General features: G+C 51.0%; 1 protein-coding gene across 1 annotated transcript; it reads left to right on the forward strand.

Moving 5' to 3' along the window:
• The first annotated feature begins 1362 nt into the window (after nucleotides 1-1362).
• Nucleotides 1363-12654, forward strand: LOC114848725 (RAS guanyl-releasing protein 1-like). Its single transcript, XM_055505716.1, has 17 exons — nucleotides 1363-1836; nucleotides 2401-2570; nucleotides 5260-5677; nucleotides 6315-6371; nucleotides 6446-6577; nucleotides 6828-6981; nucleotides 7094-7267; nucleotides 7907-8023; nucleotides 8103-8501; nucleotides 8601-8786; nucleotides 9172-9276; nucleotides 9356-9465; nucleotides 9861-10005; nucleotides 10115-10151; nucleotides 10543-10656; nucleotides 11297-11613; nucleotides 11707-12654. The coding sequence occupies exons 1-17, from the start codon at nucleotides 1700-1702 to the stop codon at nucleotides 11839-11841; spliced, it is 2907 nt and encodes a 968-aa protein (XP_055361691.1). The 5' UTR covers nucleotides 1363-1699; the 3' UTR covers nucleotides 11842-12654.
• Nucleotides 12655-14903: the final 2249 nt, after the last annotated feature.

Below are 14903 nucleotides of genomic sequence, written 5' to 3' on the forward strand. Positions count from 1 at the left end.
CATAGGATATAGGGATATATATTAAACAAGTATCTAAGATATGAAGTCAATGCATTGGAATTTCTGTGTGTTGCATTAATCAAGATAGTTGACAAATATGTGTTAAATCAAGAAAATATGAACCATGAACATAGGAAAATGACACTGTTCTTAAAGAAGTTGAAAAGTAACACCAGAATGTTGATGGACTAATATATTACTAAGAGCTGTCATTATCACTGTAAGATATATGAATTACCCACAAGGGGGTGGTCACCCCCTTCTTTTCTTTTCTTTTCTTTTCTTTTCTTTTCTTTTCTTTTCTTTTCTTTTCTTTTCTTTTCTTTTTTCTTTTCTTTTTTTCTTTTCTTTTCTTTTCTTTTCTTTTCTTTTCTTTTCTTTTCTTTTCTTTGTCAATTTTTGACCTGAACTATTTTCTTAAATACTCGAAAATTCCACTAATTTAATTCTTATAAAAACAAATATTCTTGTGTCTGTGTTGAATTTCGTTTTTGCCGAGAGGAGACAGATGGAACAAACAACTATTATACTACATACGTAAATGTGCTTATGGCAGTGTTAAAAAGCAACAATAAATAAAATGAATGACTCCAACGTGCCTTTAGCCACATGGTGGCAGGCTTCAGGCACGGCTGACTCATGGAAAGGGTGTAAAGAGGATATGCTTATCATTAGCAACCAGCTGCTAATACACAGGTACTCATGACATCACTCAATGAAAAACATGAACTAAAACTAAAACAGTCAAAAAGAGGATGTTCAGGTGCGTGAACAAGAGTAAACATCCGCAGGCAAGGAAAATTAATGGTCAAATAAAATAAATAATTAACATTTACATCGATTGTGTTGCGCAGACTGAGTATTACTTCTATTTCTTCTTTTCAGGGTGATGCCAGTTTTCTCCTATGAGCAATGAAAGTAAAAAAGGCCCTGAACACACAAAGATAAAAACAATACTGTAAATGGTTTAAGTTAATCAACACTGAGATTTACATTGTTTTGTGACGTACAATTATATTTTTGTGTTTAAAAACCTGACGCTAACCACTTGTTGTTTTTACTGGCATGTGGTCTTACATGAGGCAGTCTACCTCATCCCACAGTTGTTCCCAGAGTGATAAAACTAGACAGGAAACCTCTTCTCTGGACCACCTACACCTTTAGCGTTCACTGTAAGCCCTAATGGAAGCTGCAGCCTCTTCCATCTTTAAAGGAAGGCCCACCCTTTCCTGTGCTGCACACTGAACAAACAAAGGAGTTTAAAAAAATCACATCTCACATAGTTTCCAAATGTCGTCAGGGACCCCCTGGGGAGACACGCACACTGGCGTCCTCCTGTTCAAATAAAAAAATGAACTGATATAATTTGATGTGGATGAAATTAGTCAGTATTAAATTTAATACAGCCAAGTGACTGTAAAATGTAATAGTTTATTAGTAATTACGTATGATCCGACAGGCCAAAGAGATCCTCTGATTGAAGTTGTCAGATAAAGTCATGCAGGAACACGACTTTTGACGCAAGCGGCAGCAGCGACTGGCGAAGTTCAGTGCCCACACTGCGTGAGTGACAAGCCCGGCGGCGCGGCCGCCCACTCACAGACGAGCTGGGTGAATCTTAATTGTGTAACGTTCATTGACTAGTCAGCACAATGCTGCGGAGCCCGTGGAGGCGCACCGAGCCCAGCACAGCGATGTGATGCTCCCACCGAGGAGGACGCAGATGGACAGCCTCGTGGAGCCGCTCGTCGCCCAGTACCTCGCCATGGGGTGCCAGTCAAAGGAGAGCGGCCAAAGCGAAAGTATAGCGGCGGACGAGAAGGGAAAGGACGATGCGTAAGTCACATAATGTTGTGTCCATACTGGGGAGTTCCGGCGGCGCTTTGGGGCTAAATGGGAGTTCTGGTTTAGCGGCAATGGGATTATTTCACTTGTTAGAGTCCGTTTCGTACGACCAGAAAAAGGTGTGTCTCAATCCGCTTCAAAGCGCTGCGTGAGCGTGAATCACTGGTATTCAGCTACTTTACGCACGAAGGCGCCACAGGTTATTATGGGGTTTAAACTGGCCCGTTCTCGCTGTCGCCCAAATTGCGTACATGTAAAATGGTGTTTCTGCTGTTTACCAGTTTAAACTTGTCCGCACCGAACCGTTGTTTCCCCGGGTTAAAGGAAGGAAATGAGAACAATGAATAGAAAATCCCAGATTCATGAATTCAACCCACGGCGTCTTTACTTCTTAGAATCCCAAGAAATGTTCGATGCGTTCTATAACCAATGATTTTTTACGATTCGGGGTTTGAAACACGCGCTGTGCCGATACCGCAAAGCGTCAGATCCAAACACAGGAACAAACTTTCATTATCCACTCCCCCCCCCCCCACTGTGTCGCTGTGTCTTAAGGAGGGCGACTCCAGGCTGCAGGTCCAGAGTCTCTCCACCGGGTCGCCCTCACAGGTTCCACAAACCCGGGCCGGCCCAAGCTGCCCCGGGTAAAGCGGCCATGCCTCTGGGGCCCCTGACGAAGGGGGCGAGCTGGGAGGAGCTGATCCAGACGTGCCTGCAGGCGTTCGGTGAGTACCTGCGGCTGATCTAACGGCGACCTGGACTCAGAGCGCTGCTGTGCAGGAGGAACACGGCACTTCCCCACTGACATTTACCAGGAGGGCTGTTGCTGGTTTGTAGCTGTGACCAACAAGCCTGGGCACGAAGGCACTGCAGGCTCTGTTTTCATCACCGCTTTCCTGGAATTTGTACATTTTTCGCACACTTGGACGAAACGCGACCCTGCTTTTGATTTGAGAGTAAAATTGATTCATTCGCTTTTCTATAGGATTTTGTCTCGTTGCTATTATGCTTTGTATAATTTATATGTTTGGGGAAACAACATTGGATATTGTTACTGTGATCGTCTGCCACCGTAACGGTGCGTCACTAGCTTCATTTTAATATTGCTGGACATAATATTAATAGAAGCTTTTTAAAATAAGCAGAACAGTGATGGAGGAGGCCACACTTGGATCCATCAAGCAAAGATCACTGGCTTCATCAAGTTGTCTGGAGTGCTCTCTGAGTTATGGTGATTGTGTCTCTAAAGAGACAAGCTTTCAAATTGCTGTTGCCTGGTTACACAAATGGAGCAAGAGCAATGGAGAGGTGTTACAATGGACTGCACATAAAATGACATCCCATAACTGCATTTATCTGCAGAGAGGTGGATCTGGGCTGTAATGACGGGCAACTGTTCATTTCAGATTCACTGAGGAAACAGAATTAATCAGCAGAGGGAAGGATCCCTGCAGCGGCGTCATACGGCGTTCAACACTTCCTCTTTATGTTATTTGTGTGAGAAACGTGAGGATGTACACGCACACACACACACACACACACACACACACACACACACACACACACACACACACACACACACACACACGTCCATCATGGCACTTGTTACGCCTCACTTCGCTCGTAAAGCGAAGGGCAGTCCAGCGCCTCCTGGCCTCACATCGCAGCCCAGCGGCCGAAGCCCAGCGGCGCCGGCGCTTCAGAGCGCGTGCGAGGGCTGTTTGAAGGTTTACCTGGCGGCAGGCAGCGTCACGCCGGGCTGAGCCCAAAGGTCAGATCCCAGAACAGCGGCCAGCCTTTGAAACGCAGAGCACTGATGTGTGGATCAATAGGTGATGACATCATCACTCTCTGGACTGCGCAGCGCGGGCAGCGCCTCTCGCCGTCACAGAGGCGGGTCACGTGTGCCCACGGTTCTGGTCTAATCGGGCCGCTCACGTCTGATGCTCCACCTCGGTTCCCTTCAGCCTCTGCCTCTCCACGTATTTTATGAAGCTGAGATAAATAACAGGGCCTCACTCAGAGACCTGTAGAAGGGGACATCTCTGCACTGCAGGTTGTTCAGTGGGAAACACACACCGTGGCTTCAATTTGACAGTTTGAACCTTTATTATTCATTCACAGCGTAGAGCTAAACATTAGCTACTGTATAATTAGACTTAACCGACCTAGGTTCTAGGTTAAACTACAAACCTGTTGCGTTGGACGTAGTGTTTTATTGAGACCCAGAAACAAAACCACTGTCTTGTGTCCAACTTGGATTCCTCAGAGCTCCAGCTCTGTCAAAACATGAAAACATGAACGTCTGAGCTACGTTCAAAAGCGCGTCCTGTCTCCTTTTATCGCCGTGTGCGCAGTTCCCGTGTAGCAGCTTTCCTAATTTCCCACTAAGAGACCGTCCTAAACGGGATTTCCTCCTGCGCTCGGAGGGTTAGTGGTTTGAAAGTTGTGAAAAAAAAGGATGGAGCAATTGTTTGCCCGATGGAGAGTCTTGGCTTCCTGTTGTGTGTTTGCAAAGTCAAATTGTGAAGCAGGACTGGGTTCAGGTTGATGAGCTGAGAGAAGTGAGCGTTACGGTGAATGCCGAGGAGCAGATGTTGACATTAATACTACCATTCTGAATATCAGACATTGCTTCATTGCTGCCTCGCCTGCTGAGGTCACGGACGTGGACGGGGTTTAGCTGGTAGCGGCTTTGTGTTACAAACACAAACACACCCTGCGCAGGATGTGAGGGCTGGATTAGTCAGCTGCAGCTGGAGCTGAGTTGCTTACAGATAACAAAGATTAGAAAACACGTTGCCATGGCGTCCAAGGTATTTCCAAGGTGATACGGTTTAAAAGTGGGTCGTCCGGAGCCCGATGTCCTTGATGGTGTCGGCGTAGTGGCGTAACAATAGTCAGGCTGACAACTGCTCCCATTTACTGCGCTGTGTTCATTCTGCGTCGTCGGAGGGAGGAACATGTAAATATCCTAAAATACCCCACAGGATATAAATAATATTTTCAAAGCTGCAATTAAATTGTCTTCCCCTCATGTCAGCCACTTATTCACTGCACGTCAGTGGTTTCACATCCGACAGAAGCAGCGGCCTGTTCTGTCATTTCAGTGGGCTTCGCTGAGACAAACCCATGGTTGGAACGCTTGAGACGCGCGTCTCAAGTTTCCTCTCCTCCGTGGGTCTCGAGACGCCATTGGTGGCGCTGAGGCCGACACGGCACATGAGGAAAGGTGGTCTGGTCACAAAGGGAGGAAGTGAGTTAGACGCGGGGAGAAAGGAAGCGGCGCCGGCACGCCGCAGCAGCAGCCGGAGGAAGGGGACGTCCGAACGCAGCGCCGCTCCTCCAGCGCTCGGCCTCGGGTTCCAGTGCTTCCTGTTTAACTGACCTCCCTGACTCTGCTCTCGCCTGCAGACCCGGACGGCCGCGTGTGCGGGAGCGGCCACCTGCTGAACCTCACGCTGGCCATGCACCGGCTCCTCATCGCCCCCAGCGAGCTGCTGGACCGCCTCGCCGCTCTATATCCTTCCGCCGGCAGCGCGACGTGGCCAGATGGTTCCCACAGTGGAGCGGCCGAGCGCGCTCCCAGCGCTGGTTGTCAACAGCAACAGGCGATCAGAGCGCACTCGGCCAACAGTGGCATCCGATCGGAACGTGGCCGCTCACGTGTAGCTGTCGTCACGCGTCAGGAGGTTCACGTGTGCGATCATGACCAGCCTGCGTTCGCGTCTCTAAATGTTCGCTCCACTCCTTTCGTTTTTGCCCATTTCACGCCTCTGGGGAAGAAACACCTTTTTCTTCTGGTTGCGTCCTGTGATCGAGTGCAGGGCCTGTAATTTACACTTCCACTCAGGAAACAGCGGTGGCGCCGCAGCGGCCGGCCCAGGAAGCAGCCCTGGGGCTTCAGGTGCCACTTCCCGCTCCTGCTTCACATACGAGTCCTCTTCTCTGTATACAAACAGTCCACGCGTCAGCGCGAGGCGCTGAATGGACCCCGGGCTATTTTTAACGCCTCGTCCTGAGCCCGAAGCACCAGGATCAATCAGACGAGGACCAGGGGCCGTTCACCGTCTTCTGCTCCTGACGCAGTTAGCCTCGTTACGCGCAGCACTCGATCCTCCACCAGATGTGAACGATGGTCCTCAGAGTCACTGTTAGAAACATGCACCCGTCCTAACAATCAGCCGCAGCAAAGCAACTAAGCGCGTGCAGTATTTTATTTCGTCATTGGCTCAACTTCTGTTTGCCGGTGATTCATTCAGCGATGCTCATCAAATTGCCTCATGCAGTCGCCTCCTCCCACGTCACCAAATGTCATTTGTTTGTCTTTTAGTTTGGTTACCATAGCTTTTATTAATGACTGGTTTAGAAGAACAGGGTTGTAGTCAAAGGGCCCGGATGCTGATTCTTTACTCACTGTACCTGTCCTGAGTCCGCCTTGATTCCTGAGCCAGAGTTCTCACATTCAGAGCAGCGCTGGACAACGAGCAGCCGGCCGAGTGCCAGAGGATCTGCTTCTTCATCAGGTCAGAACCAGACGGGTCGCGACGCCGGCGCTGTCGCCCTGCATAGTTCACACGCTGTGCTTTCTGACCACCAGGCACTGGATCCAGGAGTTCTGGGTAGAGTTCCGCTTGCACCACAACTTGTCAGACAGCTTGGACCAGTTCCGGGCGCTGACCAGGGAGCAGGGACAGGAGCATCTCTGCGCTCTCCTCGAGACCAAATGGATGTAAGTGTTAATCTGAGACCAGCTGGCAGCTGAGACACGAGGCCGTCATGACTCTCTGTCGCCTGTTTAGTCACGGAAAGCACTGAAATCAGTCACGAACAGCAAATGCCCACTTTGAACTATGAACCGTGCAGCTTCGAGGCCTTTAAAGTAGTTTCAGAAGCAGATCCGACATGCAGCGGCCGCAGCGTCTGCGTCGGGGTCGTGTTTGTTGGGCGACAACACGCGCTGACGTGGTGCTTTGTGGCAGAAACGAGCGGGAGTGGTCGTGGAAGGCCAGTCAGAAGATCAAAGCCAACAGCAGCAAGAAGAGGAAGGTCTCGCTTCTCTTCGACCACCTGGAGCCCGACGAGCTGGCCGAGCACCTCACCTACCTGGAGTTCAAGTCCTTCTGCAGAATCTCTGTGAGTGATGCGTTCAGGCGCATGTAGGTCGCGTTGGCACTTCCTCCCCGCGGGGAATGCCTCGCAGTTTCCGTGCAGCGGCTCACGCTCCCCGCTCTGCTCTCGCTTGCAGTTCGTGGACTACCAGAACTACATACGCAGCTGCTGCATGAAGGACATCCCCGCCATGGAGCGTTCCATCGCCCTGTGCAACGGCATCTCCCAGTGGGTGCAGCTGATGGTGCTGAGTCGGCCCACGGCCCAGCTGAGGGCTGAGGTTTTCACCAAGTTCATCCATGTGGCGCAGGTAGCGGCTGCCACGCACGCGCACACACACACGTGCACACACACACGCGCACATACAAACGCGCACACACACACATGCGCACAGACACACACACACGCGCACACACAAACACACACGCGCACCACCACACACACACACATATGCACACACACACACACACACACACACACACACACACACACACACACACACACACACACACACACACACACTAATGACAGCACTTTCACCGAGGGATGATGAGTGGAGCTTGAGGAACCGCACGCTGGCGACCGAGCGGAACCCGGTCCGAGGAGGACGCGTGTCGCTGCTCGTTAAAGGCCCAACGACCCTGAGCTGCTCACGTCCTGCCGGCCACAGGCTCGTACTCTGGCTCCGCAGCAGTAATGCAACAGTTTGCTGCTGCAGCCTCCGAGCCCACAGGTGTGGAAACGAATTTCACACCGTAATGCTCCAGTGGCAGCAGGAAGTAGAGAAGTGAAAAGGGAGGGAAACAGCACTTCCAAACAGGAGGCTGATATCAGAGCGCTGCAAGAAACAGCCAACAACATAAGTGGCTTATGTAACAGCTGGTTATGTAACCAGGGCTACCTGGAACCAGCTTAATTGTGTGTGTGCGTGCGTGTGTGTGTCCACCAGAGTCTCCATCTTATGCACAACTACAATACACTAATGGCGGTGGTGGGAGGCCTGTGTCACAGCTCCATCTCCAGGCTGAAGGACACCACCTCCCTCGTCCCCAGCGACGCCACCAAGGTAAAGCCCAGCCCTGCTAGATCCAGAGGATTCATCCTGCACCGCAGGGGGTCAGAACCTCTCTCCTGGTCCACCCCAGGTGCTGAACGAGATGACGGACCTGCTGTCGTCCTGCAGAAACTACGACAACTACAGGCAGGCGTACCACCGGTGCTCGGGCTTTAAGATCCCCATCCTGGGCGTCCACCTCAAGGACCTGATCTCTGTCAACGAGGCCATGTCGGACTACGTGGAGGAGAACAAGGTCAACGTGCAGAAGCTGCAGGCCCTCTACAGCCACATCAGCGAGCTGATCCAGCTGCAGCAGGTCCCGCCGCGGCTGGACGCCAACAAGGACCTGGTCCATTTGCTGACGGTACCGCTCGTCCTCACAAAACACTCAAAGCGGCGTGTGGCTGCGCGGACGCAAACACAGATGCAAATGAGCGCGTTACAGCATGTGGATTGTCTGCGCGCGCGTGGGTGTGATGAGAGTCTATGATCCATGAGTGTGTGGGTGACGAGGCGAGTGTGAATGAGAGAGGGTTCCGTTTGCTGCATTGTTGTTATCTGCGAGCATCGCTGCAGCCGGGCCTGAGCAGATAATAGTTGGCCTGTGACCCGACGCGGCTCGTATCAGAACACGCCGTTCACGCGCCACGTCCTGACCCGCTCGCTCGCTCGCTCTCCCTCTCTCTCCTCAGCTGTCCTGGACCTCTACTACTCCGAGGATGAGATCTACGAGCTGTCCTACGCCAGGGAGCCCAAGAACTGCAAAGCGCCTGTGAGTGACGGGACGGGCGCCACGTCCTGCGAATCTGAAGCTTTTACCAGCAGCTAGTTTGTAGTTTTCTGTGCGTTAACGCAGGAGTGGCACGAATCACTAAACTCAGCAAGACGGGGGTGATTCCTAAAATATATCAGTTCAAACATTTTTAGAAAAGAACCTCACTAAACTTCCAATAATCCACGCATATCTGAGAATTCTACCTGAGACCGAGTCCGTCCACAGCTGCAGAGCTGCTTCACAGAAGTGGGTCAGCGCGTTCGGGCGCCTCGGTCGCGTGAAGACTTGTTTTACAGCACAGATCTGTTTGAACGAAGGCGCCGCAGCCTTCATTCCAGCCTGCACGGGCCGTGTTTTAACCACTCCCCCTGTGCTCCAGCAGCCAGCCACTCCCTCCCGGCCCCCTGTGGTGGTGGACTGGGCGTCAGGAGTGGCCCCCAAGCCCGACCCGCGCACCATCAGCAAGCACGTGCAGAGGATGGTGGACGTGAGTGCTGTTTTCAGTGTGCGTTCATGTTCTTCACCATGTGCACGCGTTCACGCCGCCGCCCTCCTGTCGTCCACAGTCCGTGTTCAAGAACTACGACCACGACGAGAACGGCTTCATCTGCCACGAGGACTTCGAGAAGATCGCCGCCAGCTTCCCTTTTTCCTTCTGTGTCATGGACAAAGAGAAGTGAGTCTGCGGCTGCGACTTCGAGGCAGAGGAAGCAAAGGTGGTGTTTGTAGTGACGACAACAGGAAACGCAGAGAAGCTGCAGAACTCACCATAACCCCTGCAGTCAGTGAGTGACGGCCGGCGATAACACGCTGGTCGCAAGCCACAGATCAGCACATGGTTCCTGATTCAGACCTAAACATGCGAAACCACCTCGGCTAATCTTGTTCTCACATAAGAGCGAAGCGGCCGCGTGGGACGCGAGGGTCAGACGAGTGGGAGGCGCCTCCGCGTTATAATTAACCGCTGAAGTATTAACGGAAAACGCCCGTCATTGTTTCTCCCTTCATTTATGATTCACAGCGGTGGTGGCTCCGTTAATCAGCTGTGCGTGTGTCCGTGTGTCTGTCCAGGCAGGGCCTCGTCAGCAGAGACGAGATCACGGCCTACTTCATGCGCGCCAGCGTCATCTGCTCCAAACTGGGCCTGGGCTTCGTCCACAACTTCCAGGAGACCACTTACATGAAGCCCACCTTCTGTGACAACTGCTCAGGATTTGTAAGACTCACTCACTCACTCACTCACTCACTCACTCACTCACTCGTCAACGTTAGCACCAATATGCAAATGTGATTTAATTGGTCGTTTTCTGCCTCTGTCCTGACAGCTGTGGGGCGTCATCAAGCAGGGCTACAGGTGCAAAGGTACTGTTCAGTTACTGACCCAGTGAAGCCCGTCGAGTCTATGTTTGGCCCGTCTGCAGCGTAACAGTTTCAGTGCAGACACATGTACAGACTGTGTTGTGGGGAGCAGGTAGAGGAGCTATCTTAGGAAGGTGTAGTGTGGTTTTCTGAGTTGCACATTGTGAGCTGAACCTTGCAGCACATGAAAAAAGAGAAGGTTTGCAGTCAGAACCACAGTTTCTCCCCTCCCCCGCCCCTCAAAGGCTCCGAGAACCGTTTGTTTGCCTGACAGTAAGCATGAAAACGAGAGATCGAGCCTTGCATCTGCAAAGCAGATCGCGTTCAAAGCGGCGGCTGTAGAAGTGACACTGGTGCCGGTTCCTGCGCTGACGTCTTCTTCTCTGTCACTCAGACTGCGGCATGAACTGCCACAAGCTGTGCAAGGACCAGGTGGCGTTCGAGTGCAAGAAGAACCCCAAAGTGACCAACGACAGCCCGACGCCGAGCTCCACGCCGGTGGCACTGGGTACGGCAGGCTTTGGGGTCCCACAGGGCCCGGACGCGGGGCTCCTGGTGCCCGAGCACGTCTGAGCCGAGATCAGTAGAGAACCAGGATGGCTTCAGAGCCAGAACTCAGGGTTCCACAGAACTACGCAGCAGCGGGTGCACAGGGTCAAGTGTCTGGGTGGTTCCCCTCCAGCTGGGAACCGTTTCACTTACAGTAAAAGTGAAGCTGCCCACTCACTCACTCACCAGAAACTACACACAGATCAGATGCACTTCATATGGTCCATTATTAATCTAAACATGGGGGCAGCATCAAATAACACAGCTCAACAGATGAGTCTGTACTCAGCGTCAGGTACCTACACATTTAATTATAAGGTAAATGAGGAATGAAGCTGTGCAGCTGCACTGCTTCCTAATGAAGAGTGACTCTGCTTCTATGAAGATGGAACAGATTTAAAAACTAGCATTAGCATATGCATTAGCATTTGCTTGTAGCGTTCTATGACATTTCCATTCACGCTTCATTTGCTTGTGGTTTTAGATGACGGTGTTTCTGGAAAATCTCAACTGACTCATTTTATATCATCGTCACCAGCTGTAAATAGTGTCCTTTAAGAAGCGCAATACATCACGATTAACACCCGCCTTGTTGCCAGGTTCGGAGGAATGTCCGTTCCCGTACCCGCCAGATGACTGGAGCCCGGACTCCCCGGTGGCTCCGCGCTCCAGGCCCCAGAAGGTCCACAGCGGCACGCAGACGGAGGGGGCCCAGCTGTTCCCCGCCGCCCCCGAGGCCGCGCGCTTTCAGCCCGCTCTGCTGGTGCCCGCCCCCCCCACGCTGCCGTCGTGCCCCAGCCCGCTGCCCCACAGGAAGCAGCGGCACTGTGCCAAATGGGAAAACAGGGCCTCTGTGGTGCACAAGCCCCGAGAGTCGGGGGACGACGGCAAACCCACATATGAATCTCTGCATTCAGTAAGTGTCGGGACCGTCTTGATCTCCGCTCTCGCGACCACTCAGGGCTTTATGGTCACATGGCCTCACACCAATGCTCTGCGTGTTCCTCAGGACAACCTGAAGCTCCAGAAGACCAATGAAACACTACGCAGGAAGCTGAAGGCAACGGAGTGGGAGGTGGAGAAACTGAAGACGCTGCTGAGGAGGCACGCTCTCCACCCTGTGGAGGAGGACTCCTCCTCTTAGACTCCTGGCCTCCTCCAGGGAGAGCGCTGCTGCCCCCACGTGGCGGCGCACAGAAGCACGGCTCAGCGTTGACTGAGGCGCCCGCAAAGACGTTGTTTGTCAGAATGATGAGGCCTCAGTCACTCAGTATCAGATGAAGCAAAGTGTCACAGTGAGTCTGGTAATTAAGAAGCTACAGTGTATACTACAGTACTGTACCACAGCAGCTGATGCTAAGAGGCCTGTGCAGATGCATTCAGATGTAAAGTGCAATGAGCGTTCCACACTTGGAGCTTCGGAGCAGCTGAACTGGAGTTTCCTGTCGCACATAAACGTGAACGGTGTCAAATGAAGGAGTGCAGTATTTTAGATAGAGCACATTGTCTTGACCAGTGAATACGCCGATATATTTATGTTACACAGAAAATGTGAGGTGTGCAGCGAACGCGAGGCGTTTGTGTGTTTGTGACGGAACGGCGGCGGCCGCGTGTTGCTCTGCTGCATCGTTGCCTGTGAACGTCGATGCGCACGATGATCTCAGCGCGTCCATGAATATTTATTGCCTCAAAAACACTACACAGACGATGAGTGAGACTCTGTACAGTACGCGTGTACAGTTGGTGGTTTATTTAAGCTTTGTAAGTGTGTTTCGGCATCATATTGATACTATTTTTATTGTGCAGCCGTGTTTTACTATTGTGTGGTTGACTGTTGTACTGTGAAAAGGAGTCAATGTAACGTGTGTTGTACTGTAAATATTCAGGGTGCCATCTTGGTTCTGTCACAGTTCAGCTCACTGTTCTAATAAATACTGTACATTCTACAGTGCATCTATGTAATGCGTGCATTACTCTCTTCGACCACCAGGGGGCTCTGTCGCCCTGTAATATTTCTCCAGCCTCCCATATTTATGACTTACAGTTCTGATCAAATTAGCGTCTGTGTGATTAACTCCAGCCATTTGTCAACTGCATGAGCAGCAGCGCTGCTTCCTGTGACTCTGCCCAAGTTGATGTTGAGCAGCGTTTCATGGAGGAAATCTGAGTTCAAGGATTAGAAGCGTGATGGAAACGGGCTGCGGTGCATTGGTGTGTGAGCAGGTACCGCGCTGGGCGTGTGTTGCCCTGTTGTCGGGAGCCTCGGCCCGTCTGCTCTGCCTCCTGGGCTTCGCTGCTGATAATGAGTTCAGCTCCGACGCTAACGCTGGCCTGTCTATAATGAGAGGGCAACTGTCTGTCTGGAGCAGAGCACATTCAAACCGAGCACCTAATCCTCCACGCCGCTCACACTCACGCCAGCAGCCATTTCACACAAGCATCGCTGTATTGATTGAGCGCTGCTATAGGCTCATATTGTAGCACGCGTCCTCATTTCTCGCAGCCAGATTGACTTGTTGCCTGACACTGGATAATATGGAGAAGCTCTTCTACACTTCTGTACTTTTTCCTCTGAGGCGCAGCGGCCATGTTGAGTCCAGGTGACAGCCAATTTGCTCCTATTTGAATGTGACTCCCAGCTGCAGGAGAGTAATAGCTCACGCCTGCCAGACCCCACACACACTAATACTGAATAATTCCCCAGATCGCGTCTGGGTGAAGGAAAGTGACGAGGGAACGTAAGGTGTGTTCCACTCGAAGGGCAAGGTCCCAAATCCATTTTCTTTCCATTTAGGCTGTAATACAAGCTTGAGAAGCAACGCATGTTGTGTTAAAGCAGTCCTTATAAAGATAGATACGTAAGAAATCTAAAAATCCATTTACAAACCCAGCAGAGGACGTAAACACGTAACAATTAACTGCGGTGCACGAAAGCCTGAAGGTGGGTGAAATACACGTGTAGGCTGATAAACCGGGGCGATACAGTGGGAAACTCAGCTGTCTATAGACTGAAAGCAACATGACACTGCAGAAGTCAGTCTAATTACAGCGCGGAGACAGAGATGATTTATCACCCAGACATCAGTGTACTTGGGAGAATTGGGCCATTGTGAGATCCCCATAAGTTAACGAAATCTGCTAAGTCTAATGAACACACTCCGAAACTAATTAGAGGAAGATGTGGAACATTCCATTATGTCCCCCTGAAAGCGGAGTGTGGGACGCAAATAGCAGCCCACACACACACACACACACACACACACACACACACACACACAGCCTGCAGGATACAGTACTGCCACAGCCGAACCCAACTCCTCCAAATCCCCTGATTATTATCCAGGTTCATTAAGTTCTAATGATGGCCGAAGGACCGCTGTGAAGAGGGAGAAACTGTCGCCAAGGCCAACGACTGACGTGTATTTTACTGAAATTTGGGGGAGGTTGGCTTGAAAACTGTGGAGCACATTTTTTAATTAACTTAGATGGTGCAGGACTGAAACAAGGATGCGGCAGCAAAGAGGAACATTATTGCTCAGCTGTGTCTCTGAAGCACAATATAAAGTTGCTACTAAATGCTCTTATCGCTTCCTGATCTGAGGAGGTTTACATCCAGGAAGTGGCTTCTCGGCTCGACAATGTCATGTTTACCACACGTGTACTTAACAGCAATGACTTTAGTTCGGTTTCATTTATACTGAGGAACACTGCAGTTGCTAATCATTCAATAAATCAAGAAAGAAAAAACAGGAAACAGCAGAATATTGTTGTTTAGCTAATTTATGGAGATTTATGTTAATTGTTGCTGTCAGAATAACTTTGATTTCCATTAAATGTTTTGTGCCTGAAGGTCTGTTTAGTTCAGCTGAAAACCAGCTCTGAATATTGTAATTGCACAGTAATACTGTAAATAATACATAATTATAACACTTTAATCGAGGAAATAATGCACTGTGTTCATATTTATGTTACGAGGCCGCCAGCGTCTGATGTAAAGTTCTCCCCAATGCCGAGAACTTAAGGCCACGTGGGACCTTATAGAACAAACCCACTGATGGAAGAAAGTAGGCTGGAGAACACAGAGGAGACACAGAGGGACAGTGGGGAGAGGCTGCAGAGCTGGAGCAATCAGCACAAGGCTCAGAAACAACACGCTGCCGAGATCAAGGAACGCGAGGCAAAGCAGAGGAGCCGCTCTGGGGGGAG

Source organism: Betta splendens, chromosome 22 (genome assembly GCF_900634795.4).
Source record: "Betta splendens chromosome 22, fBetSpl5.4, whole genome shotgun sequence".
Lineage (NCBI taxonomy): Eukaryota > Metazoa > Chordata > Actinopteri > Anabantiformes > Osphronemidae > Betta > Betta splendens.